The 24650-nt window shown below is 38.7% G+C and overlaps 1 protein-coding gene across 1 annotated transcript in view; it reads left to right on the top strand.

Annotated features, from left to right (window-relative positions):
- The window catches only part of LOC139709357 (secretion-regulating guanine nucleotide exchange factor-like), a 28101-nt gene extending 4323 nt beyond the window's left edge, over window positions 1-23778 (top strand). Inside the window, exons 3-10 of the mRNA XM_071621315.1 lie at window positions 445-594; window positions 16164-16275; window positions 17207-17355; window positions 17771-17848; window positions 20731-20895; window positions 22143-22321; window positions 22965-23001; window positions 23618-23778. Of these exons, the coding sequence (XP_071477416.1) occupies window positions 445-594; window positions 16164-16275; window positions 17207-17355; window positions 17771-17848; window positions 20731-20895; window positions 22143-22321; window positions 22965-23001; window positions 23618-23778 (1031 nt within the window). The remainder of the gene's footprint in view (window positions 1-444; window positions 595-16163; window positions 16276-17206; window positions 17356-17770; window positions 17849-20730; window positions 20896-22142; window positions 22322-22964; window positions 23002-23617) is intronic.
- Window positions 23779-24650: the final 872 nt, after the last annotated feature.

Here is a 24650-nt window from a genome sequence, read left to right as displayed (position 1 = left end):
AATATAATTTCCTCATCTTAGAATGATTTCCAAAGGCTCTCTTCTGTATAACATGCCAATTATTTAGGGCATTGTTTGCTGCATTACTCCATACCAATCAACAACTGTCTATACGACTGTATGATTGTGAAGTATGACAGATTTTTAATATTTTTTCATCAACAAACTGTCTAGGGATGCGAAGAAAGGAAACATTATTGATACAAGAAATAAAAGACTTGCCAATTCTTAAACCTTTTAATCGTTAAACCAAATGGTCAAAATATTAACAATTACAAACCTTACAGGAGCTTGTCGAAAGTGCATCCTTCTTCGCAAAGAATATAAGAAAAGGTAGAGGAGAAAGAGAAGAAGATGATAAAAGAAGATAGAAATATTGGAATATATCTAAAGTGGATATGTTACCAGTGCCACCTGTTTTCTTCTCTTGGTCACATTTGACAGAGGATGGAGAGATTCACGTCTGCGGAAGCAATAACAAGGGGCAGCTCGGTCTCGGGCACAAGTCCGACATCAACAAACTGGTCCGCGTTCCCGAGCTGGGCCCACTCAAACAGATCGCCTGTGGCTGGAACCACACTCTGGCAATAACAGGTGAGCTCCCGCTGTCTGCCAAAAAGCATAAAGCCCAGGCCCTTCCCACTTCCCTGTTAAAAAGATCTGTATAACCAGAAACATTCTCAACTTAAAACTTAAAGGACAAGTTCACCTTCATAGACATGTGGGTTGAGTGAATGCAGCAATATTAGTAGAACACATCAGTGAGAGTTTGAGGAAAATCGGACAATCCGTTCAAAAGTTATGAGTTTTTGAAGTTTCTGCTCAGTCACGGCTGGATGAAAAGACTATAAACAGTAAGCTTGTGATGTCACATGAGTACAACGATATAAAGAAAGAATAAAGAAAATTCAACATATTTCCATTTTTCTCGTATAACAAAAGAACACTCGACTTCTCTCTTTCAGAAGGCAGGGGGAATAATATTACCCTTAACATACGTCAGTAGCAAGTCGACGAAATGTGCACTTTATTCAAAAAGTAAAATTTTCAATTTCAATTTCAATTTCAATTTTCAATTTCAATTTATTTTCATATTTCTCGATGAAAAATTACATCAAATATAACAAAATTAAATGAAATACATGACATACATAGAATATTGCAAATATGTAAACATAACAGTGGTCGATCTGTTCAGTTTGGAATCTGTGAATGAATGCTAAAGAAATATGAAGGAACCTACTTAAAAAGCGAGCTTGTTGAGCGTAGGTCCCGGTTAAAAACGAGTTTAAGATTGAGAAGGGGAGCACGGGTACAACAATGACCGGAACATAAGAGAAAACAAAAAAAAAATAAAAAAGTACAAATATACAGTTATAAAACAAATTCTTCTCTAGTGCAGGTTAGGGATCGGAAAAGCCACATGCTGTATATAGGCGGATGAACCATTTTCGTTCTGGCAATACAATATGACTTAATATAGTTATAATAACAATGTCATCCAGCAGTGACTTTGCAGATACTTGAAATTTTGTCAAATTCTCTTTTTATTTTCCTTATATAGTTGTACGCATGTGACATCATACACTGTAGTAATCTTGTCATCCAGCAGTGACTTTGCAGATACTTGAAATATTCATAACTTTTGAACGGATTGTCCGATTTTCCTCAAACATTCACTGACGTGTTCTACTAATATTGCTGCATTCTCTCAATCCTAATGTATATGAAGGTGGACTTGTCCTTTAAGTGTGAATTAGAGGCAATGACCTTTTTTACGGCATGAAAATTTAGCAAATTGCCACTGGCATTCAGTGCATTAACCCTAATCAGGCTGGGGGGGCGGAATCCGCCCCCCCCCCTCGACGTTTCGCGCAATATCTTCGCAACGCGATAAGCTCCCGCCGCGATGTTTCATGACTTTTTTCTTTCAAGTATCGCGCAACTTTTGAGACCAAAATTGTTGCGCCCGCGCGTACCGTTTTGACGCGACGCCCGTTCGAAAAAAATTTGTCAACCCCAAAATTGCTCCAAAACGTGATTTTGTATACAAATCCGATGCAAATTGTGTTTTTTCAATTAATTCACATAAAAATTCATATCTTGACTTAGAATGGACGAAATTAATTTATTTTAGCATAATAAAGCTTCGAAAAATGTCTGTGACAAATTTTGGCCAAAAAACAAACAAAAACAAAAGGTCGAAAAACAATGAAATACATAAGAAATTCAAAAAAACAATCAAATACATAAGAAATTAATTTCGATACAGTTTTTTTTTATCCTATGTCTCAGGAGAATGATATAAGAAACATTTTTAAAAAGAAATTAGCTTAATTAGAGCATTAATAAGTGATTTAGAGCCCCAAACTGATTTTATGCATAAATTACAATAATTAATTAATATAAAATGTAAGAAAAATTTTTCGGAGAAAGCAACCATACATTTTGATAGTATACGTCGTGGGCGTCGCGTGTGCCGATTTTCGGCGCGATCACGTGTTCCATAGGCGAGATCTTAAGGGGGGGCGGAATCCGCCCCCCCAGATATAGCATAGCCGAAAAAGCCCAGCCTGATTAGGGTTAAAGGTAGGGAATCCCATTTGCATGCCTTAAATGAAGAGTTGTATAAATACAGTGGTATGTTGAAGAGAATATCATTTTAGAAACTCCCATAAAGTATTGAAAGTGGAAGGTAACATTTAGTACATTTTTTTGACGGTTAGATTTTGAATTGAATTGTTTTCGGGGCTCACCGTAAATTCCAGTACATTACTAGGCTACCTTTGCAGACCCATGTACTGCATGTGCAGAGACTCCAACTCTCACGTTTTCGACGGGAGATCTCCCGCCGAAAGCCCATTTTTGCACAATCTCCCGTTCTCCCGTTTGAGATTTGATTTCTCCCGCCCTTGCTCTGTGTCTCCCGGTGGAAAGGATTTCTTACTTATTTCTATCGTATGTTGAAAAAATAAACCTTAGATAGCACCAGAGAACATCTAGAATCCTAGGAACTTCGCGCTTAGCACACATCAACTTGGAGTCTCCCGTTTGCTAGGGGTTTCGGGCGGGAGAATCTCCAGATCAGAAGGTGCTTGGGGTTGGAGTCTCTGCATGTGTGTCCATCATGTATATTTTGTGAAGAAAGTTCATCAACACTTACAAACATTTCTATATATACATTCTTACCACACACTCTATATGTTATTACATCAGCTCTTGTACTTTTAGATTTGTGTTTATAGATCACAAATACAGAAGAATGCAACAAAAAGGCTTAAGTGTGGCTGACACACAGAACTACTGAGTAGTTGAGTTTTGTGCATTATTCAAATTTTAGATAACTGTTGACTTCCAAATTTCTAAGCAGTGGCCTAAGCAAGTCCCCTGAGGTTCATGTTTAAAGATAATATGAAGTTTTGGTACCTTTACAAAGTTTCCCTGAGATTGCCTTGTCTTAGTTTGTGTTTCAGGTTAAAGTACCTTTCATATAACCAACACAGTGAGACTTACTCGCCCCAAAGTGCTCTCATATCTTAGTAATCATGCAATAATGGTTTCGGATATTATCGACGCTGTACAACGTCAATAAATACTAACGGCTCGTTCGAATCGTTCGAATCTTTATATAGCTCCCTCAACGATCATTCTGCGTGTAACTCGTGAGAACCGGATCGCCAGCACAGAACTTGTGTAGAGTTCTGTGACCGCCAGTTATCCGGGCAGTGCCGCAGCGCTAACACTCCTCTGAAGCTGTTTGTGCGATGCGGTAATGCGTGCATGCATGCGAGCGGTATGTACAGTGCCGACAATGCGTGATCACAGATTATGGTACATGAGGCGAGGATGTACGACTAGGACTAGTAGTATGGTACACGAAGACGGGTTTGACATAGAACAGCCATTGCAGGAGGGAAACAAAAACAAATACGAAGACCATAAACAATGGTCAATCCTGCCGGAGGGGAAAAAAAGACGAGTATAGCTGCGGCAACTTTGAGGCGATCAGATATGCATCAGTATACTTTGTATACTACTAGGCGCTGCGTTTTACTCACCACCGGCCACCCTGGTTAGATCGAGGCTCGTTATGCAGCGAAGCACGGATTATACATACAGATTGTACGCGCACACAACTTGACAACACTGCGGTGGTGAGAAGTGACTTGCTGTGCTGCCAAATAAGACAGTAGTTCCTACATGATATTTTAATGTAGTTAGATATTTTTAATATTGTCTGAATTCATATGTTGGTAAACTCTCGTGATTTTAGAGGCTCCACCACAGTGCTAGACTATCACGCGGACTTGCTATGAGATAGATGACATCTACCTTGTAAGCAGCCTTAGCATGCCCTGTTCAGCAGTCGATCGTTTTACCAGGGAGGTGGTTTACCGGGGAGACGGGAACTCTCTATTCATTCAGTACTGTACATGAAGGGAGACATTACCTCAACCAGCTCCCAGCCCGACCAGATGCATGCATGAATGCAATACCCGCTCGCGCTGGTTTACGTTTGGAACAGCAACACACACACACACACACACACACACACTCACATACACACACTCACATACACACACAGTACACACACACACACACACATACTCACAAGCACACTGACACCAGGGAGTGTTCCAGTCCACCTGTCTTGACACGGGTACAGAAATAGATCGAACGTTTATTGACCTTGAGTCGGGTCAGACTCACAAAAAAAGAGGAAGAAGAAACCACAACAGAGATGGAGTGATCAGATTGCAGGGAGAGAGAGAGAGAGAGAGAGAGGAAGAGGGAAAGACACATTTTCACAAACCTGCCTCGTTATGACGCAATCGTGGAGAACAGTGCCAGTAGCTCCATGATACAGTCGAGGATGGAATCAGAGCTTGAAGCTCCTTGATGGAATAAAGCCCATCCCATACTCACGACTATAGGACTGACAGAGTTTGGATCCTGAACAAGTCACAGCAGCTTCAGCATAAACGAGTTGTTTTTTGTTTTGTTTTGTTTTTTCAAATCCAAAGTCGGTCAGTCATAGTCGTGAGTCGTATTCCAATAGTGTGCGGCGGGCTTAGGATATGTAGGTCACTCTTTGGCCTTTAGTTCGGCCTGCACTAATTTATTCATTTATTTATTTTATTTTATTTTTTTTTTTTGTATTTCAAAGTTACGTTGGTGTTTTCATTATGCAGATGGTGCATTATAGTAGGCCTATGATAAGTGGCCTATTGGCCCCAAAACATGATTTTAGACTGAAAATAATCCGAGTTACGTGTTTGTTTTTTTTATTTTTTATTTTTACATACAGATTGTATTCAGATTGACAGTGTAAATCATTAATCGATTGATTTTCAAGGAAAATGGACTTACCGGATTATTTTTTTCTTTCGAACACGCTCTTCTTCCTTCAGAGAAACACAAAACCTCCACATTCAACTCCAAAGGGAGGAAAATCAAGCTGCGCATACCGAGGTTGAGGTAACATAAGTAAATCCAAGTTCTGTGAGTTTCAGAGGAATATCGCAAGATCTTGTGGGTGGTATACTAGTACTTTAGTAAGCTTCAGTTTGATTGTAGTTATGAACTACCTATTTACGACGCCAGTGTAGCCACGGGTATGAGCATGTCGCTGTAATAATATTGTGCGACACAACAGAAGCCTGCAACATTGTGTGAGACATCCTCGAGAATTGGCGACATGCATGTTCTAACTATATAAGTGTTATCAAATTTGTGAAAAACACGTGTAAAACTTGTGGGACGACAAACTCATATGTTGGCTGAACTCTATTTCATTTTTTTTTAAAGAATATTTTATTCTCCATCAATGGTATTTCGTTTATGCATCGATACAAGGTACTCCATCATCTCTTTATTGTTTTAGGGGGTTTCGTGTTGACAAAGTCGAGTATTTGGCTGCAAAAATTGCGGTGAGCTACCTGTGGTGTATGGCTGGTGCGTGTTCCACGTGTTTATAGGGCATAGTGAAAATTCAAGGAAAAAAAAAACCTACAACCCAAACGAATTGAAACAGAACGCGCAGTGGTACGGGGAAAAGACACTGCGTGCGAACATCTTCATAAAAAAAAAAAATAAAAAAAAATAAAAATAAAAAATGTCGCTACGGCGACAGGTGTATGCCTCCGCAATAATGCAGGTCTATAGTACAATGTCTTGACCATGTGTGATGACAGTTTCACACAATTGGCAAGATATTAAAATGACAGGTTTGCCACAAATGTGCTGAATGTTCACTTTCCTAGAACTATCAATTGGATGAATGATTAAAACGTCAGAGTGCAGGTATTTGGGGGAACTGATGATTTTTACTGGACTTTTGACCCTTTTATAAGTTTATGCATTGAGTAATTTTCAAGGTATTGAGAAAAAATATAAATTCAGTATCAAATGGTAAAATATTATTATCTAAACCTGGCCTTTGACCTTTGACCTCACAGTTCCAAAGAGAATCACTGTTAGGTAGAACATGCATAAATATGTAAGTTTCATGATAATACCTTGAGTTACTTTTGAGATATGGAGGAAGAAGTGCAATTTAGCACTTTCACTTGACCTTTGACCTTTTGGCACGAAACTTCCCGCAGAATATATATTGGGTTATACATGCATACATCAAGTTAAAAAAATCCTCCAGGCATTGCATAAATATAAGAAAAGTAGTGATATTTTGAGGAGTTGACCTTGAACTTTGACCCCTGACCTTTGACCCATGATCCCCAACTTCCCTAGATAATCACTGCCCATCGGTTCATATATATACTAAGTTCCATGAAGATACCTTGAACCATTTGCGAGATATGGAGAAAAACATGAAATTTCAACCTTTTTTCACAAAATAACCTGTGACCTTTGACCTTTGACCCCGTGACCCTAAAATCCAAACAAAGTATTATCCCCCAGGATATACCCTCATACCAAGTTTGATGCAAAACCACCTCACGGTTCTTGAGATATTGACAAAAACAAAACGGGACGGACGTACGGACGGACGTACGGACGGACGGACGCCCCGAAAACAATGCCTCCGGCCACTTCGTTGGCGGAGAAAAGAGAAAAGAGCAAAATCCCACGATAGCAAGGTGCCACAGACTTGGCAAAGAGGGGGGGGGGGGGGGGGGGGGAGGGGGAGGGGGAGGGGGGAGGGCGGGGGGTAAACCACAAATCCGCGCGGTGGCGCATTCCTGCTGAGGTCATAAACAGTCTGGGGCCTGCGGGAATGAAAAGGATGTTTCGAAGCGAGCTCAAGTCGAAGACTCCGGGGAAGACCACTGGCAGGATTGCAATCGTTACCTGATTCTACATTTCTTTCAATCAATTGACGTAAAATAATGTCATTTTTTCTATTTTCTTTATATCTTTCCTGAAATATATCCCACTGCCCTCCAAAGGGGGAAGATTCTCTATCATTATTCTTTCTTTTCTGACGGTGACTCAGAGGTGCTTGATTATAAAAAGGGAAAATCATGTTACTGTTCGTCACTCTGCAAGTTCGTTGTTCTGAGAGAGAAACACTTTCGTTATTTTTATGGTTCCTTGATTCGAACACGGGTGTTCGTTCATCCTGAAACGAAATGAATTTCGTACCACGTATAGGACCTAATTCGTTTTCAGAATAAAAATGTTCGGATTATAACTAACGCCTTCATATTCGGAGCAACAAATGGATCTGGAACAGGAATTTGGGGACCCGGATTGACGAACCTTATACATGACGTGTACTTATCCCCCAAAGTAATGGATACCGTGCAAAGAAATTAACGATGTCAAAAAGGGAGATTAGTTTCCCGCCAATTCCCCCTTCCGTCAATACTAAGGCTCCTACTTCGGAAGTATAGGTCTGTCTCTCGTTGCTCGATAAAGAAAAAGAAAAAGAAATGAACAACGTCAAAATAAACAAGAACAGAATAAACGCATGTTCGCCTATCGTGGGGCATCTATGCAATACTGTTACCTTGGATGATATCCTCACCCTCACCATCGTGTAATTCCTATATAAGAAAGCAATTAATAATTATGTTTTGCACTGGATGTTATGAAAATGTATGTGATCTGGTATCCCGACGTAATGTAAATGATTATGTTACATGAAGAGGGCTGTTCGTGGGTGGTATTCGAATACTGTTTTGTATAATTATGATTTCGTTATGTGTAGATTATGTGCGTATAATAAGAGTTTCATTTTAAATGGAGTTTCAATCAATTTTATTATTCATGTCAAATTGGATTCCTCGGAAGACCATCACGACCATGAATGCCGAGTTGCGAGCAGGGCAATCCATACGTTTACCTTTGGTTATAATACCATGTTATTATAGTTGAAATGTATCATTGTTACCTTGGGACTTTACGGTGAATCATTTATTAACAGACAATCAAATATCTCCCACTGCCCAAGGGGAAACATATCAAACTAAGAATGACATTCATTTTTGCTTTTAAGATTTCCCCTCCCGTCTGACAATAATTTTCTGAAACATCCACCAGTGCCGGATGTAGAATGTTTATTCCGAAGGTGATATCCGACAATGAAGTACAAAGGCTTGATACTCCGATGAATTAGAATCACAAGCTTACGAAATGCTATTTTACGAAGAACACTCTTCGGATATATGTTGAAGATTAGTGCCTAAACATTACCTATAAACCAAAACAATCGTAGCATATGTATACTAGCTAGGCCTTCTAAATAACCAATAAAACATTTAAACGAATTAATAATTGCCTATAAATAATCGGCAGCACCCCTCAAGTATTTCAAGAAACAACTATATGTCTTGTGCAAAACAATTCCTGCATATTTTTGAATGTGGCAAGATATAATGCGAACATGAGATTGTGAGTTATAAGAACAATTTCAATATTGAGCTGAGTTCAGCAGATGTCATAAAATATCTTCGGATCTCGTTCATGAGGACATGCCAGCAGAATTTGGGTAAATGAAATGCAGCCATTTCCACTGGAACTAATGGTAGATCAATGTTATTGCCGTATCCTTGGAGTAAAATGTCGCCGGGGCGCGGGACAATTCATTGTGGTGTCTTCGAAGGAAACATCACCGGAGCAAGTGTTGGTGGTTCAGTCGTCGGCGGAGCAATCATTGTCGACGGAGCAGATGTCGTTGGGGTGATGTTGTGGAGCACATTCTCGCGGAGCGAATTAATGTCAGTGGAGCATAAAGACTGACCTCTCTTTGATACATACGTATACTCATGGACACAAAAGAAACATTAGCCAATGGTATAAAGGGTATAGTGGTCGGACATTTCCATCGCCTTGATGTTACCATTTTGCAAAGAATCTACAAATTTTAGTAACATACATTCACCAAAATTAATGTCATACCGTACATTTCTGGATGCTGAAAATAATTAGAAGCTGACCTATTTCACTCAGCGTGACAAAGGTGAAAAGTTTACGTTTTCTCTGTTGTTCCGGATTAAAGAAAAACAAAATAACGTCACCATGATTAATTTCCTATTATGACAATGTGTGGGAAGGGATAATGTGTTATTCATATTTTTTGCGGTACATCAATGATCATTGATGCGACTTGACTTGACATCATCTTGAAGTTCATCAGGACGTGTTTCCAGTGACGTTCATTTACTGGTGCTATATAGGGACAGCATGTCATGTTTTTACGGAGCGTTGTTCAATCTGTTAAAAACAATATAAAAAACATACATAACGATATGTGCACAGGAAATTACAATCCTCTGATAATTTATGACAATAATAATGAGATGTGATGTTTATGGCTTATTTGCAATACATTGCACTCCCGTTACAACGAACACGGTAATAACGAAGCAAAACTTCTGTTCCCAAAATGTTCGCCATTAAAGTCTGTGTTAAAAAGATTCGCTTATAACGAACACGTTTATAGCGAAATTTTCGTTATAACGAAGTCTTTTCCGAGCGCCACTGACAAAGAAAAACAAAAGAAATGTGCTCTGTTATAACGAAATGCGGATCGCTTCCGAAAATACGTAGCGGAACAAGCATTTATAGCGTCTCTGCGTGGGCGAATGCTTCACAATACTGCGTTTTCGATCCGTGTGTCACGCACAAGTTTTCGAGGAGAACTTGCATTATTGTTAAACAATCTGACAATAATCTGAAATTGAGTAAGGTTCCTTATTACAAAACACAAAGATTCTGATACACCTAAATGTCCGTTAGTTCGGAAATGAAACAGTGTTTGTTCACGAACATTTTGGCGTTATTCCAAAGATTCGTTATTCCGAAAAAAAAATAAAAATATGGTTCTTATTACGACGGTGCGTTTGTCCGAAAATGATAGGAATTCCAAACATTCATTAATTGGAACATTAAAAAAACAACAACCTAAAACAACAACAAAACAAAAAAAACCCCAAAGACAAACAAACAAACAAAAAACGTTTCGTTAATCCAGAAAAGAAAAGGTAAGTCCACTAACAAATCTTAGGAATTGCAAACCTTATAATCGTCTTATAAGAAAACTGAACCTTCGAAATACGTAACCTGTGTCATTTTTTTTTTTTTAATTAACAAACCTTCCACGGAATGACAAACTTTATTACATTTTCGGATTAAAAAACCTTCGCAACAACGAACCTTTGGAATGACGAACCTGATCATTTTAATTTCCGATCGACGAACCTTCGGACATTACAAACAACTTTATGCTCTCTTTTAATTGTAATATTCAAACGAAATTTAAAAGGTCCCATTCCATTTTACATAGCTTTCCAGTGTATTCAGCAAACAGAACATCATAATTTATATGCGTGGTTTCCTTGTTTTCGTGTAATATTGTATTTGTTCGGTTATAACGAAACTTCGTTATAACGAAAGAAAACTGCCCCCATGCCCCCTATAGGGTATAGTTAGTTCTCTTTTCTTTTAAAATGTATATCATCAAGGTTCTGCAGTGACCACGGGTATATTATTTTTTGATATTTGTTTTTAGGAAGGAAACAACCCCGTAACGAGGGGGCATTGGTGGCACGAGAAACTGAAGGGGAAAAAATGCATGGGGGAGCCTTTTTTTCCTATTCAGCCGATTAATCCCGAGTTGGGGCACCAGAAAGAAATAAAAAAGAAAGGATGCAATATATATATCTTATATATATATATATATATATATATATATATATATATATACGTGTGATACATACCTGATGGCATACGTGTAGAGCTGTCCACCGTTGCTTGTTATACCGGTCGAACACGAAGCCACCTCGATCACTACTGATTATAGCTTACTATAACACGAAGCCCCCTCGATCTCCATTGGGATTGTGTTATGTGAAAGAGATTGCATAAGATTATGCTCTTGTCATGACATTTGTCATCATGAAAAAAGGGAAAAGACGGTCGCACAATCACAGATGGAAGAGGTCTTTGATTTGCTTTGTTGTTGTTGTTGTTGACAAAATTGTCTCACAGAATCACCTGATAAGCAAACAAACCAGTCCTCTTCACATTAATTTTTTCTGCCAATTCTCTCCACAAAATTGGCCGCTAAGCAAAAACAACAACAAAAAAAAAATAATACAAACAGAACCAGCACATGACTGTGGTAATCAATTCCATCAAATCACCTGCCCAAACAACAAGCAAACATGTTATACATAAAACGCATATTAGGCCCTACTAATTGTAAAAACAAACAGTCAGTAAAACAACTAGAAAACATAACATTTCGGAATACGTCTTTCTTGGTCAATCAGGCCTGCGCATACTACGCTACGAAAAAAAAAAATAAGAAAAAAATGTCCGGCATAAAATGCTACATGCCAAGCGTCAATATCCATGATAGGCCTATGCCTACTCTGATGGCAACGTTGACCATGTAGATAATCGTCATTAACAATCGGATTTTCTATATTATGTTAGTTAGCGATTTTTTTTTCTTTTTGACTAGACAGCCCATTCATTGTCAGAATGAGCAAAAGAAAAAAAAAAGGCTGTGAAGACTTTTTAAAAAAATAATTTCTTTCATTTTTTTGTTTAAATCTTGACCTGACAGCACATATGTCGAGAGAAGTGTTTTTCTTCGATAAGCATATAAACATGGCAATTGAACATTATTCTAGAAGAACGCTACATGTATACCATCTTGCAGCACAGTTCCATTACACACTCTTTGACTGCACACAGTACACAGGTACCACGTGAATGGAGCAATGAAGCAAAAACAAACAAAAACGAAAACAAAAACCCGAAAACAATAATAATCTAAACAGGATTAGCATTTCTGTACAATCTGTCGACAAATCATCTGCTCAAACAAAAAACATTGTCGCGTTCTGCACAAAACGCATATAGGCCCTACTAAATCTGTAAAACAACAACAACAAAATAAATAACCCGAACCTTTCGGAATCCATATAATTCTTTGACACTCAGACCTATGCTATTTACGCTAAGAAAAAATGGACAAATGGAAAAATGTCAAGCATAAATGCTACGTTGCAACTGATATACGTCGATGTAGGGCAATTTGTCAATCAGCTGCAATGAAAACATCTCGACGGAAGAATTTCATGAATTTGAATAAAATTAATGCTTCGTGCCAAGCGTCATGTACTGCACCAACTCTGGCAACGTATAGTGTATAGACGATCATCAGTAACAACCGAGCTGGGTTTGTTTTTGTTGTTGTTGGTTTGTTGTTGATGTTTTAGTTAGTTTTAGTCGGCGATTGTTTTCTTTTTTTACTTGACAGCTGATTTATCGACATAATCGGCCAAAAAAAGGAAAAAAAGTGCAGACAATTTTTGATTTCAAACAACAAAACCCAAAATAATATTAATAGTAATCAAAACAGGATTAGTGGTCATCAATATTATTCTGTCAACAGATCGCCTGACAAAACAAAACAAAACAAAACGAAAACACAATTAAACACGTCTTCCATAAAACGCATATAGGCCCAACTAATTTGAAAAACAATCAGTAAAAGTACGCTGAGAAAAAAAGAAGAAGAAAAGGAATGAAATTAAGAAAGAAATGCTCAGCATATACAGGCTGAAGCGTCAACTATGGCAACGTTGACCGTGTGTAGATCATCAAGCTGTTTTTACTTCTGTAGGTTTAGTTGACGATATTTAGTGCATTTTTTTTATTGGACTGCTCATTTAGGCTATGGACAGAGTTGGCAAAAACGATGCAAAGATTGTTATTGATTTTTTGATTTGGCTTGTCAGCACTTACGGCGAGAGAATTGCTTTTCTTTCATCATAAATGATATAGTGTAAAAACCATGGCAAATTGAACAAGACCCTGTCGCCATTACACGCCGGCCGCAGTAACTACGCACAGAACACAGGTAGGCCCTACCATGCTGGACAAACAAATCAAAAAAACAAAACAAAACAAAACAAGAAAACCCTAAAACGACAATAACACAAACAGGATTAGCAAATTTGGTTGTCAGTTCTCTCGACAAATCACCTGACCAACAACAAACATGTCCTACAATCGCAAAACGTATCTCAATAGGCCCCACTAATTTGAAAATTACAAACAATCAGTAAAAAAAAAAAACAGAAAAAAGCAAAACAAAAATCCTTTCGATTTCGGATTATGTCTTTCTCTGACAATCAGGCCTATGCAACTAAAAAATTAAATAAAAAAATTAAGATTAGAAATGAACAGCATGTGGTACGTGCGGAAGCGTCAACATCTACCGACTGCATGGCAACTTTGGCTGTGTAGATGATCATCAGTAATAAATACATGAGAGCTGTTGTTCTTTCTTAGGTTTACTTGGCATTTTTTCTTTACTTGATTGTGTGATCATGTATTGTCACTAACAAAAGGATCGTTTCCCTCATTTCAGTCTTGTTTTGCAGATGTGCCTTTTTCAGACAGAAATGTCTTTGAATAGATACAGATGATGAGGAGCAACAATACCTGAGATCATGAGAAATTTTGTGTCAATCATGCACGGCCACCTGTAGGCCTACATCTCAAAAGCGTCTCAAAGACAGTTTTAGCATGCTTTAGGGTACTGCTTTGATCCCATGATTGTCACCGCAAGCAAGCCGGGAGAAGAACAAGATGGAGATTCGATAAATCTAAAACTATATGCGCAGAAGAAAATAACGCAGAAAAATCAAATGAAGTGAATGTGCAGTCTTGAGGTGTATGTTAGGAAATCATACCTCAAAGCAAACACTTTCGCTAGGGAAAAGCAGGCAGTTTTTAAAAGAAATGATGGAAGAATGATTGTCACTTGTGATCTCAATATTTCACTTTTCCGTAGCATATATTCCAGAGCACACAAAAAAAAAGAAGGAAAAAAAAAGGGATCGGTATTCGTAGAGGACAGGTATATCCTGTAGGGAAGGTATTATGCGTGTGCAAAAATGTGTACGATGAATGTCCTTGTACTAGCAGGCCTATATTAGGTCCATGGCCTGTCAACAAATCACCCGACGAACAACAAACATGTCCTTCACAAAACGTACAGGCCCACTATTGTTTACTCTTTTTTTTTTTTTTTTTTACTTGGAAGCTCATTTATCGACAGAATAACAAAAACAAGAAAAATGGGAGGGCTACCTTTGATTGTTTGTTTCAGTTATTTTATCTGTTCTTGTCAACACATAATATGGCGAGAGAATCTTATTGTTTATTATAGCATGAAAACATGGCAATTGAACATGCATTTCGGACCGCCTCTATATAGATCTGCAGAACAGTCCACGAACACGCAGCTCGCAGCTGGTCGTATGAATACTAACAGTACCCAAGTACATAATACGTGTAATACGTTAGTAGCTTGCAACGGGGCGAACGAACGAAGCCAGCTCGCTTGCCATGGCCACGCATGTACCATCCACTAGTACAGTGATTGGCATTGTCATAGCGAACGGAAGCCAGTACGATATCGCCACGAACTACATTGTTCAGTGGACTGAATCCACTCTTTGGTGGAAGCATGACTAGCAAAGAGTATCGACTTTTTGGTGGAAGCAGGGAGGTCTCACCTCCCTGGTGGAAGGCAAAGAGTGGGGAAAGCGCGTGGGGCATGTGTACAATATGGGTACTAGATAGCATGCTCATGGCCACCCACGTGCACAGTATACGGTTGGCCCATCCATGCCCCCATGATACGTACACACAACATACACCGCACAGGGGTATCGTTCGATCGTACACTACTGGACGTCGGACATAAAACGCACACAGTGGCTATACACACAATGTACGCAGTTGTCGACAGTTTGCTCTGCTATAAACGGATCGCGGATCGTAGCCTCTGGGATGCGGTCGCGCTTGTGTACAGTACACTTCAGTAGTATATCACAGAGCTCTCTCAAGACTTCTGTAAGTAGTATAGTACCAGTAGTATCCGAAAACCGACTTTCTCGGGACCGCAAGGGGGCGTTGTGAATCATGCGCTCGAGACCAAATCCTTCCGTTTTAAACGAGCCGTTATTTTGCGAGAGTCACTACTGCAGTTCTCATCTAAATTGACGTTCTAGTAATCAAACATGAGTTATAATGCTCCCTAAGCATCATACTGACTAGCAGTTATAACCTGATACTTTGAATCATGGTTTCACTCGGTGAAATGCACCTTAACAGGAACTCCATTTTATCTTTAATGTTTTGCTGCATTTTGGGAGGTCTGTTAAAGGTATCCCGTACCTTTAAGGAGACAAAAAACTTTTGCTTGCATTTTACTTTTGTGGATATTGACTTGTAAAATCGTGAAAGTTTCATGCACGTAAAAATGTATGGTTTTGAAGTTCAGAGAAACCTTGTCATAACAAAAGATTTGTATATCTCATCTGACCCCTTTTATATTAAAGTAAATTTCACTGTACAGGGCTCAGACATAAATATAGTTTTAGGTTGATTCAGCTACATGTCCTCCATAAGATTTCGGTTACATTACTTTTTTATCTGCTTTGTTCTTGCATTGTGTAGTTCATTTCTGTTTCCCACTAAGAAGGTGAAGTTTGTGATAAGATGATTTTATTCAATAATCGCTTTTCATTTTGCTTCCAACTGGTATATTTATGAAAAAAAAAAACATATCTTTGGTTTGTGTGTAATATGATACAATATTAGCATCATTTGGTATATATATATATTTTTTTTTTATTAGAGCAGCTGTTTTCAACATCTTTCTTTTCCAGAAAGAGATGAGCTGCTCTGCTGGGGGTCCAATACACACGGCCAGCTGACACACAGAGAAAGTGTCGTCACCAAGCCACGGAAAGTAGAGGTGAGGGGTCATCTTCTGCCCCCATTACACTTCTCTTAATATAACCTGTTGAGGACGGACTGATTTTGCTACAACATGCATTTCCCATAGATACCTGCCCGAGTATACTCACGACTCGTCCTCAACGGGTTAACAGTTTGGATTCTTGAAAAGTTTAATTGAGCGTGGTCTTCAGGGGAGTGGTGGGCAGGCTCCCAAGTTAAAGAAGGCAGCCAGTTATGAAAATCCTCTGGAGAATCAGACCTGTAAGAGATCAGTAAGTGAATACCTGGTTGGATGACGATCAAATATTGCACCAAACTGGTCTTTAGCCATTCCTCTTTACAACTGAGAGGGGACTTACATTCTATTGGGAATACATGGCCATTAACAACAAAGAAAGTATCTTGATTTGTGTAAGAATGATTTCCTCAATCACTACTGGACACTGTAAAATGCCTGTGTCTTATGAATCCTAATGGATTTTGGCATCTTGTTTTAGTAGTTGGTTGTGGCTGACAGTCATTTGATTTAAGTGTAATGTAATGTGGACTTGAAACGGCTAGTTTTGTGAGTGCCTTGTTGGATGAAAAATTAAATTTTGCCCACAGCTGGGAGCAAAATACACTTGTTAGTGTTTGACCGAAAACTATTACTTTGTTGGGTATGGATGGGCATGAACAGGAACAACAAAAGCCACCTCGATTTGCTTGATATAGTTTGTGATGATCATCTGACTTTAACCCAATTGATATAGTCCTCTTGCTTTGTTGGTTTTTGGCTGGCAATCCCATGTTTAAATAAAAGTACGGAAATGTCTCCACATACCATATAGATTAATTTCATATGTGTTTTCATGTGTGGGGCAAAAATATCATTTAACACATAAATCATTGTCGTCTTGCCATGTTACACATTTCCCACATGTGCTCTTTCTTTCCTTCTGCCATAGGTGAAGGAATTTGAAGGGTTGACGTTCCTAGCCGTAGCAGGAGGCCTGAGGCACACACTGGCTGTTTCGACGGACGGCCGGCTCTGGACGTGGGGGGCCGGCAAGAAGGGCCAGCTAGGTTGGGTGGACAACACCAAACGCGTCCCTCATCAGTACAACAGACCAGTACATAGTAAGTGTCCAACACGCTAGCAGCCCACGCAGTCGTAGATACGTATTCTTTCATCATCAGAAGAGAAAAAAAAGTCGATAATGGAGTAATGTATTTTTGTGAATGTTTGAAACATGAAAAACAAATTTATGAAATATGTATTGATATTTATAAACTCAGATTGTACAGGACCTTGATGGGAACAGCATTCACTTGCTGATCTTGCCATCCTGTCAAAATATGCTTAAAAAACAAAAGTTAGATAGAATATGACCATCATTGTAACCTATTACTGTGATGTAATTAGTCCATAGTCAATATTGTTGATAACAGAATAGATAATCTTCCATTAGCTTATTGATTTCTTCTTCTTTTTGTTGTTGTACAGTCTATTTATTCCTTCTTTTCTGTTGTTGTTGTTGTCATTGTTGTACAGTCTCAGTGAAAGAGGATGACCTAGAGGTCAGGTTTGTCCAGGTGGCTGCAGGAGCTTACCACAGTGCTGCACTCTCAGGTCAGACATCAGCTTAGCCTGGTTTCCAGTCACGCTTTCTAATTTTTAGGTGATCCGAGTATCCTCTCGGATCACCTTCTGTATCTGTACTGATTCTTTGTTCTTCTTCTTCTTTTTCTTCTTCTTTCTCCTCAAAATTTGTGTATCGATTAGCTCAGAAAGTGTTCTTCCTATCAATTTCAAACTTATACCATATATGTATCATGTTCCAAAGACGACGGGTCTAATAAAATCATAGTGATCAGTCGACCGTGACGTCACTATGACGTCATTATATGAAAACACATTCTCAATCATATCTCATCAATGGAATGGAATTTTTCAATGAAATTTACGTCACATATATTTCAAGTCAAGCGCATTTTACTCATATTCTCAAAATTCATATTTTTTCTTAAAACGCGCGCGTACGCGCGCCTTGAAATATTTGTATGCTCAAATCGAGCTCAAATTTTTTTTGCACACGTTTCAGACCATTTGGAGCATTTTTTGAAAAATTGAAAAAATTGGACGGACGCGTACGCGCGCGCACATATACGCATGCACAGCTCATATGCAATAGAAATTTCCCGTTTTTTTACATTTATCGGATGCCTGAAATGTCAAGGAATATTTCTACCAAGTTTCAAGTCAATCCGACTCAATATGACGTCATACGGGCCCGTCAAAGTTGAAATTCCGCGTGCGCGTCAATGGCGATATACTGTGCAACAATGCCAAAAAAACGCCAATTTTAAATCCGATATTACTCGTCAGGATGGACAATGACCCCCCATTTTCTTTTAATATTCTGAAAGCTGATGAGTTGTACATGTCATTTCATGGGTTGGCGATGCTGAAAAAATGATTAAAAGATATCAAATTTCTTAATAAAATAAAAAAGGTAAATTTTCAAAATGACGTCATCAAATTTCAAGTTCACTTGAGCATATCTCACTAATCCTTTGCCAATTTTCACCCAGATTTCAGTATGATGTAGCTTATTAAATACTCTTTCATTTATGTAATAACAACATTTTAATTGGATGACGACATCACCTCATAAAAATGAAATTGAATGTAACCTTGTCAAATTTGACCAGTTTACGTGTTATCTCAATGGGAGTGCAGTTTTTCTGGAAATGAAAATTGACATGACTGTCTTTTTCGAGCACTAGCTCACTTATGCTTCGGTGAATTTCTCCCAGATTTTGATATGTTGTAGCTGAGAATTTACGCTACTGTAAATGTGCCCTCCATTTTTTCATACGGTGTCGGGATCACATCCAAAAACTTGGTTGAAATTAAAGCTTATCTTCGATGTATTTTCATATTCCTTTCTTTTTGCAGCTTTCTTTCCAATAACTCAAGAAAAGCAAACCCTATCAGCCCAATATTTTGTCCATGTTTAGTTCATGTCACGTACATTATTTCATAAAATAACAATTACTTGATCGGACACCATCTTGGGTATGTAAATTAGGGTCAAAGGTCATAAATGTTTTATCCTGTATCTTGGTGAATACATGTCCTATCTTCCCCATATTTTGCACACGTATAGACGATGTCGCGAGAATTATTTCACAAAATAACCACTTTTTGCTCAGATGCCATCTTGTCTGTGCAAAGTGGGGTCAAAAGTCATATGTACTTCTTTCTGTATCTTCGTTATGACGTGTTATCTCTATGGGAGGGAATTTTTCTAGATGTGAAAATTGACATGACTGTCTTTATCGAGAACTAGCTCACTTACCCTTCGGTGAATTTCTCCCAGATTTTAATATGTTGTAGCTGAGACTTTGCGCTATCGCAAGTGTGCCCATTGTTTATCATACGGTGTCGGAATCACGTCATAAATCGTGGTTGAAATTAAAACTTATCTTCGATGTATTGAGATATTTCTTTCTTTCTGCAACTTTCTTTGCAATAACTCAAGAAAAACATACCCTATCACCCCCATATTTTGGACATGTTTAGTTCATGTCACGTACATTATTTCATGAAATAACAACTACTTGATTGGACACCATCTTGGGTATACAAAGTAGGGTCAAAGATCATAAATGTTTCATCCTGTATCTTGGTGAATACATGTCCTATCTTTCCCATGTTTTGCACACGCAAAGACCATGTTACAAGGATCACTTCACAAAATAACCACTTTTTGCTCAGATGCCATCTTGGCTGTGCAAAGTGGGGTCAATGGTCAAATATACTTCATTCAGTATCTTCGTTATAGTGTATACGGAATATGGTACCAAAGATGGCAGACCTGACTCCCTTTTCTAAATGAGAATCCAAACATCACACGGCCAATGTCCCTAAACACAGATGAAACCTGTATGGTCATGCCTATATTGGGATCATGACACAAATCATCGATTTTCGAAAAGATCGGATCACCTAATTTGTCAGTGTTGACAAATTCCAAGTCTAGTTTTCTTCTCTTTTTATCTGTCTGCCTCTTCTTCTTTTTTTTTTAGGTGTGACCTTTTAGATTTGTTGGCCCTGTTATATCTGCACAAAACAACTTTGCGATCCATATTATATGTGCACTGCACTGCATTGCCTTGTGTGAATGACTGATAGTTTTAGTGGGCAATGGGAAAATATAACAGAGTCAGAATTAAAGAATTGAAAGCAAAACTTTTATTTTGCTTTTTAATCAAAGCCAAGATGTATTTGAATTTCCATCCTGCCAGTAATTGGTAGTAATTTCTAAGATTAGTTATGAGACAATTTATGATGTTAATCCAAAACAAAAATTATCTTCTACCAAATTTACAATATTTTTATGAACTCAGATTCCATCAAAGATGCATTCAAGCTTTGTAAAGTCTTACTTTTTTTTAACATGGCCATTACCATCCCAAACTGTGCTTTCTACACTATACATGGCACAGACATGGGTGTGGTCTACATGTGGGGCTGTAACAAGTGGAGTCAGCTAGCCCAACCCAAGCTCCCCCAGCCAGTCCCCACCCCTCAGAGGCTAGACCCCGCCCTCTTTGACGGATTCAGGATAAAGGCGCTGCACAGTGGATGGACCCACACTCTGGCAGTGACAGGTAGAGCTTATTATGGTCCATCGTGTTAACTCTTTGTGTGTCATGTTGGCACATCCGATTCGGTTGATGGCCCACCAAGTTCGTATATCATGCTCAAACGCACAACTGCACCCAAACCGATCAATATATCGCCAAAACCCGCAGTACAATGAAAGCGACACTTGTGGTTCCATTCCTCACACATGTAGCATGCTTGGCATAGTGATTGAATGGCGGTGTCCCGTAGGGGTTTTTCAAGTAAATTCAAATTTTCAGTCACAGCTGTGTCTGCAAAAGTCTTTTCTCCAAGACCTAGACAATAACATAGCTACTGGCCATTTGAATGAAGAATATTCACAGCTCTGTGAAAAATTTTACACCACAGCAAAATTTGGAATTTACTCTACAACTTTGCTTGATACTGCATGTCTAATACAAATGTTTGTGTAAGAAGTTAATGGTTTTGAAGAACAGAATGTTATCAAAAAGCGCTCATGTGTTGCAGTCTCAGAATAATGTGGCACACGCTGGATTTAAACAATGGCACGCAGAGAGTTAAATGCGACGCTGTCGATCTGCGTATTATGGTTGTAAATATTCCAGCTTGTATTTACTGGAGTCACTTGCAGCAATGCGATATTGATAAAAAGTTAGTGGGAGGTTGAACGTTATGGTTAGAATAAAAACTAAAAAGTCTTGGATGAACTTGCTCTTGATTCATTACTTGTAGGGGCATAAGGGCTCAATGTTATTGACTGGACATTCTACTTCTTCCATTCCAGGCAAAGACAATTTTCAGATTTCAGGATTATTTTTCTTTCCCTTCTCGCTTCTGCTTTGGTCTCAAAGCAAGTTGAGTGAACTGCCAAAAGATGATAGCATTTCATAATACATTTGTAAACATATTTTGAATATCTTATTTCAAAAGCTACTGATAGAGAGGCCAGCATTTCTGGTAGGACATGATGAGTGAAATACATTTCTTACACTGGCAGTAGAATATCTACGGTGTAAATAGAAATGAGGTAATTGAGGATTTTCTTCCAAAATAACTTCCCCTTTCAAACATTGAACTTTTGAGTGCACTAATCATTTCGTCAGTGAATATACATCATCATAAATGAGATGTTTTTTTCTGTCGTGAAGAAGAAAACTTTGTCCCCTATGTTCTGAGCCAGTGTTGATTTATTTCTAAAATGCTTTTAAAAGTTTTGTTTGATCATTGTGGCCTCTATACATGTCACCCATTCTCTTCCACCAAATCGCAGAGGGTGACTCAGTCTACACATGGGGAAGGAATGACTATGGTCAGCTGGGGAGGCCAGCGGTCAAGACGATGACCAACGGCAGCGCGGGATGCGAGAAGGGCACTTCGCCGACAGCGGCAGCTGCCCCCGACTGCTGTCACGTTCCCACTGAAATCAGTATACTACACAACGCCATTCAGGTGAAGAAACAAATCTTTGTTCTCGACGAAGAAAAATTTTATGGAAGCAGCTTATCAGAGAGTGTCTTCTTTGCGAGCAATGATTATTTAGGCAGCGCAAACATGTTTTTGCTCACTCGGTGTACAGAAAAAGGTAAAGAGAAGGAATCATTAGTATGCATGTATGAAGGTAAAATGGAGATGAAATTGGCTTCAAGACTGAACTGTCATGTCAAAAAAACACTAAGGCAAATTTTGTTTAGGCAAAGCCTACATAGGCTACTATAGTTTGTGTAGTCATGCATGTACAAAGTATATTCAAATGAATGGTTCTTGCTCTGGCTAGGTACAGACCTCCCCACTGTATCAAGTTTTCCGTGTAAATGTGTGAGGTGGAGAAGAAGCCAGGGAGAGGAGAATGAGGAAAAAAGTCTCACTGTGTCTTTACATTGTAAATATTTTCCTAGAAGCATTCTCCACATGCCATCTTATCCAATGACTGTGCACTACAATACAATATGGGTATTTATATAGTGCTCTTACAATGAGTAAACAGCATGTTCATCCAGGTTCTCTTCCCCCCCCCCCCCCCCTCCCCTATGAAAAGAGAACAGCAGTGTGCATGTTGATCCTAAACTTTTCACCCTTTGTGCTTTCCTTGCAGATTGCCTGTGGTGCAGAACACAATTTAGCCATAACAAGTGAGTATTTTGTTGTTGTTTTTAGTTGTCTCAGAATTCTTCTTCTAGAGTATTAAGCAGCGGCAGCTAAGTAACGTCCCTCGGATGTTCTAGCCACTTCAGAATTGTATTGATGTAGCGCTTGTAGACATGTGAAAATCAACATAATGGGATACAACTCAAAAACAAAACAAAACAAAGAAACAAGGAAAAAGATTCACAAATTCAATTGCTGTGGTAGCTGTCAAAAGTTGAACTCCCTGTGATTTTGACTGTAGAAATATTAGCAGCAACATAATTGCTGTAAGAAGTAAAAATGAGCTGAGAGAGACACACCATTAAAATAAAGTAACACCAACAGTCATTGCAGTAAGGTGATGTGTAATAATATCATGTCAAGAAGATTGATTTTTCGATGTAGTTGTCGTGGTTTAATTCTATGGCATTTTTCATTCAAAGTGAATATGGATGCCATGTGTTTTTCATAGACCACATATGAAGTAGTCTTTGTTGTTGACCATTATTGATTTATCTTCAGATAACCAAAATCTTGCTATTAAATTTCATGAGCTTTTGTGTATGCATAGTACTCGATGATAACATCATGAACTTTGACTTTTGACCTTCCTATTAATAGGGGATCACAAGCTGCTAGCATGGGGCTGGAACGAACATGGAATGTGTGCTGACGGGACCAAGACCAACGTGCTGCTCCCCAAACAGGTCCAGGGCCTGGACGGCAGGGTGGCCGCTAAGGTGGGAGTAGGGGCGGGCCACTGCTTCGCGGTGTGCCATTGACAGAGCTGTGCTGTAGCTCCCCCCTCCCCCTCACGTCCCCACCCCTCTTCCCCCTCCCCACCCATAACCACACCCCACCCACATCTCTCCTTGTTTAGTATCACCCATGTGAGCCCCCAACCCCCCTTCCCCTTTCCCAGGGGGCAATTTGAACATGACAAGGAAAATGCTCCCCTGTGATCTTTAGGAGTACTGCCAGAGAATTCTTTTCAGATTAAGAAAAAACAATGTTGGATTTCAGAATGTTGAGAGGAGAAGACTCTTCAACACTGAAGGAAGTGTTTCGTTTGTATAGAATGTGTAGTTCATTTGTTTCAGTGGACCCAATTGATTAAATGACAAGGTAATGCAATGAAAATATTCACTCTTTCTTATTTTATTGTTTCTTGTGGCATGCACATGTTATTATTCACTTATTGGTGTATTTGTATTTGCATTTTATTATTATATAACATATTATTATTGTATACAGTATTATGCGAATGATTATGCCAGTATCTTGTTAGAATCATGTCTATTAATCTTTTTTTGAAACTTTCTGCCAGTTGAAGTGCGCATCATGGTATAACTATTACACAAGTTTAAAAAGAAGAAGAAGATGTTATCCATATGCCACTACCTTACTATAGATATGAGATTGCTTGGCAGAGGATATTGCTGTGATTAAAACTACTTGTGTAGCGTAAGATTGCATCATTATATAGGATTTTTTCCTTCAAACAATTATCGCTTTATCAAAACTGATTGACAAGTAACGATTTTGTTTATTTTGTCTTGTTTTCATTTATTTCTGTCTTGTTTTAAACTTACGCTGTTATGACTCTGTAATGAGGCCATTTTTATTCTCAAGAAGGTACACATCCCAGAAGTTT

Source organism: Diadema antillarum, unplaced genomic scaffold, assembly GCF_040938485.1.
Source record: "Diadema antillarum isolate AM-2024a unplaced genomic scaffold, OU_Dant_1.0 seq00001427_RagTag, whole genome shotgun sequence".
In the NCBI taxonomy this organism is placed as follows: Eukaryota; Metazoa; Echinodermata; class Echinoidea; order Diadematoida; family Diadematidae; genus Diadema; species Diadema antillarum.
Note: the sequence above shows the minus strand (reverse complement) of the source record. Positions and strands in the feature narration are given on the sequence as shown.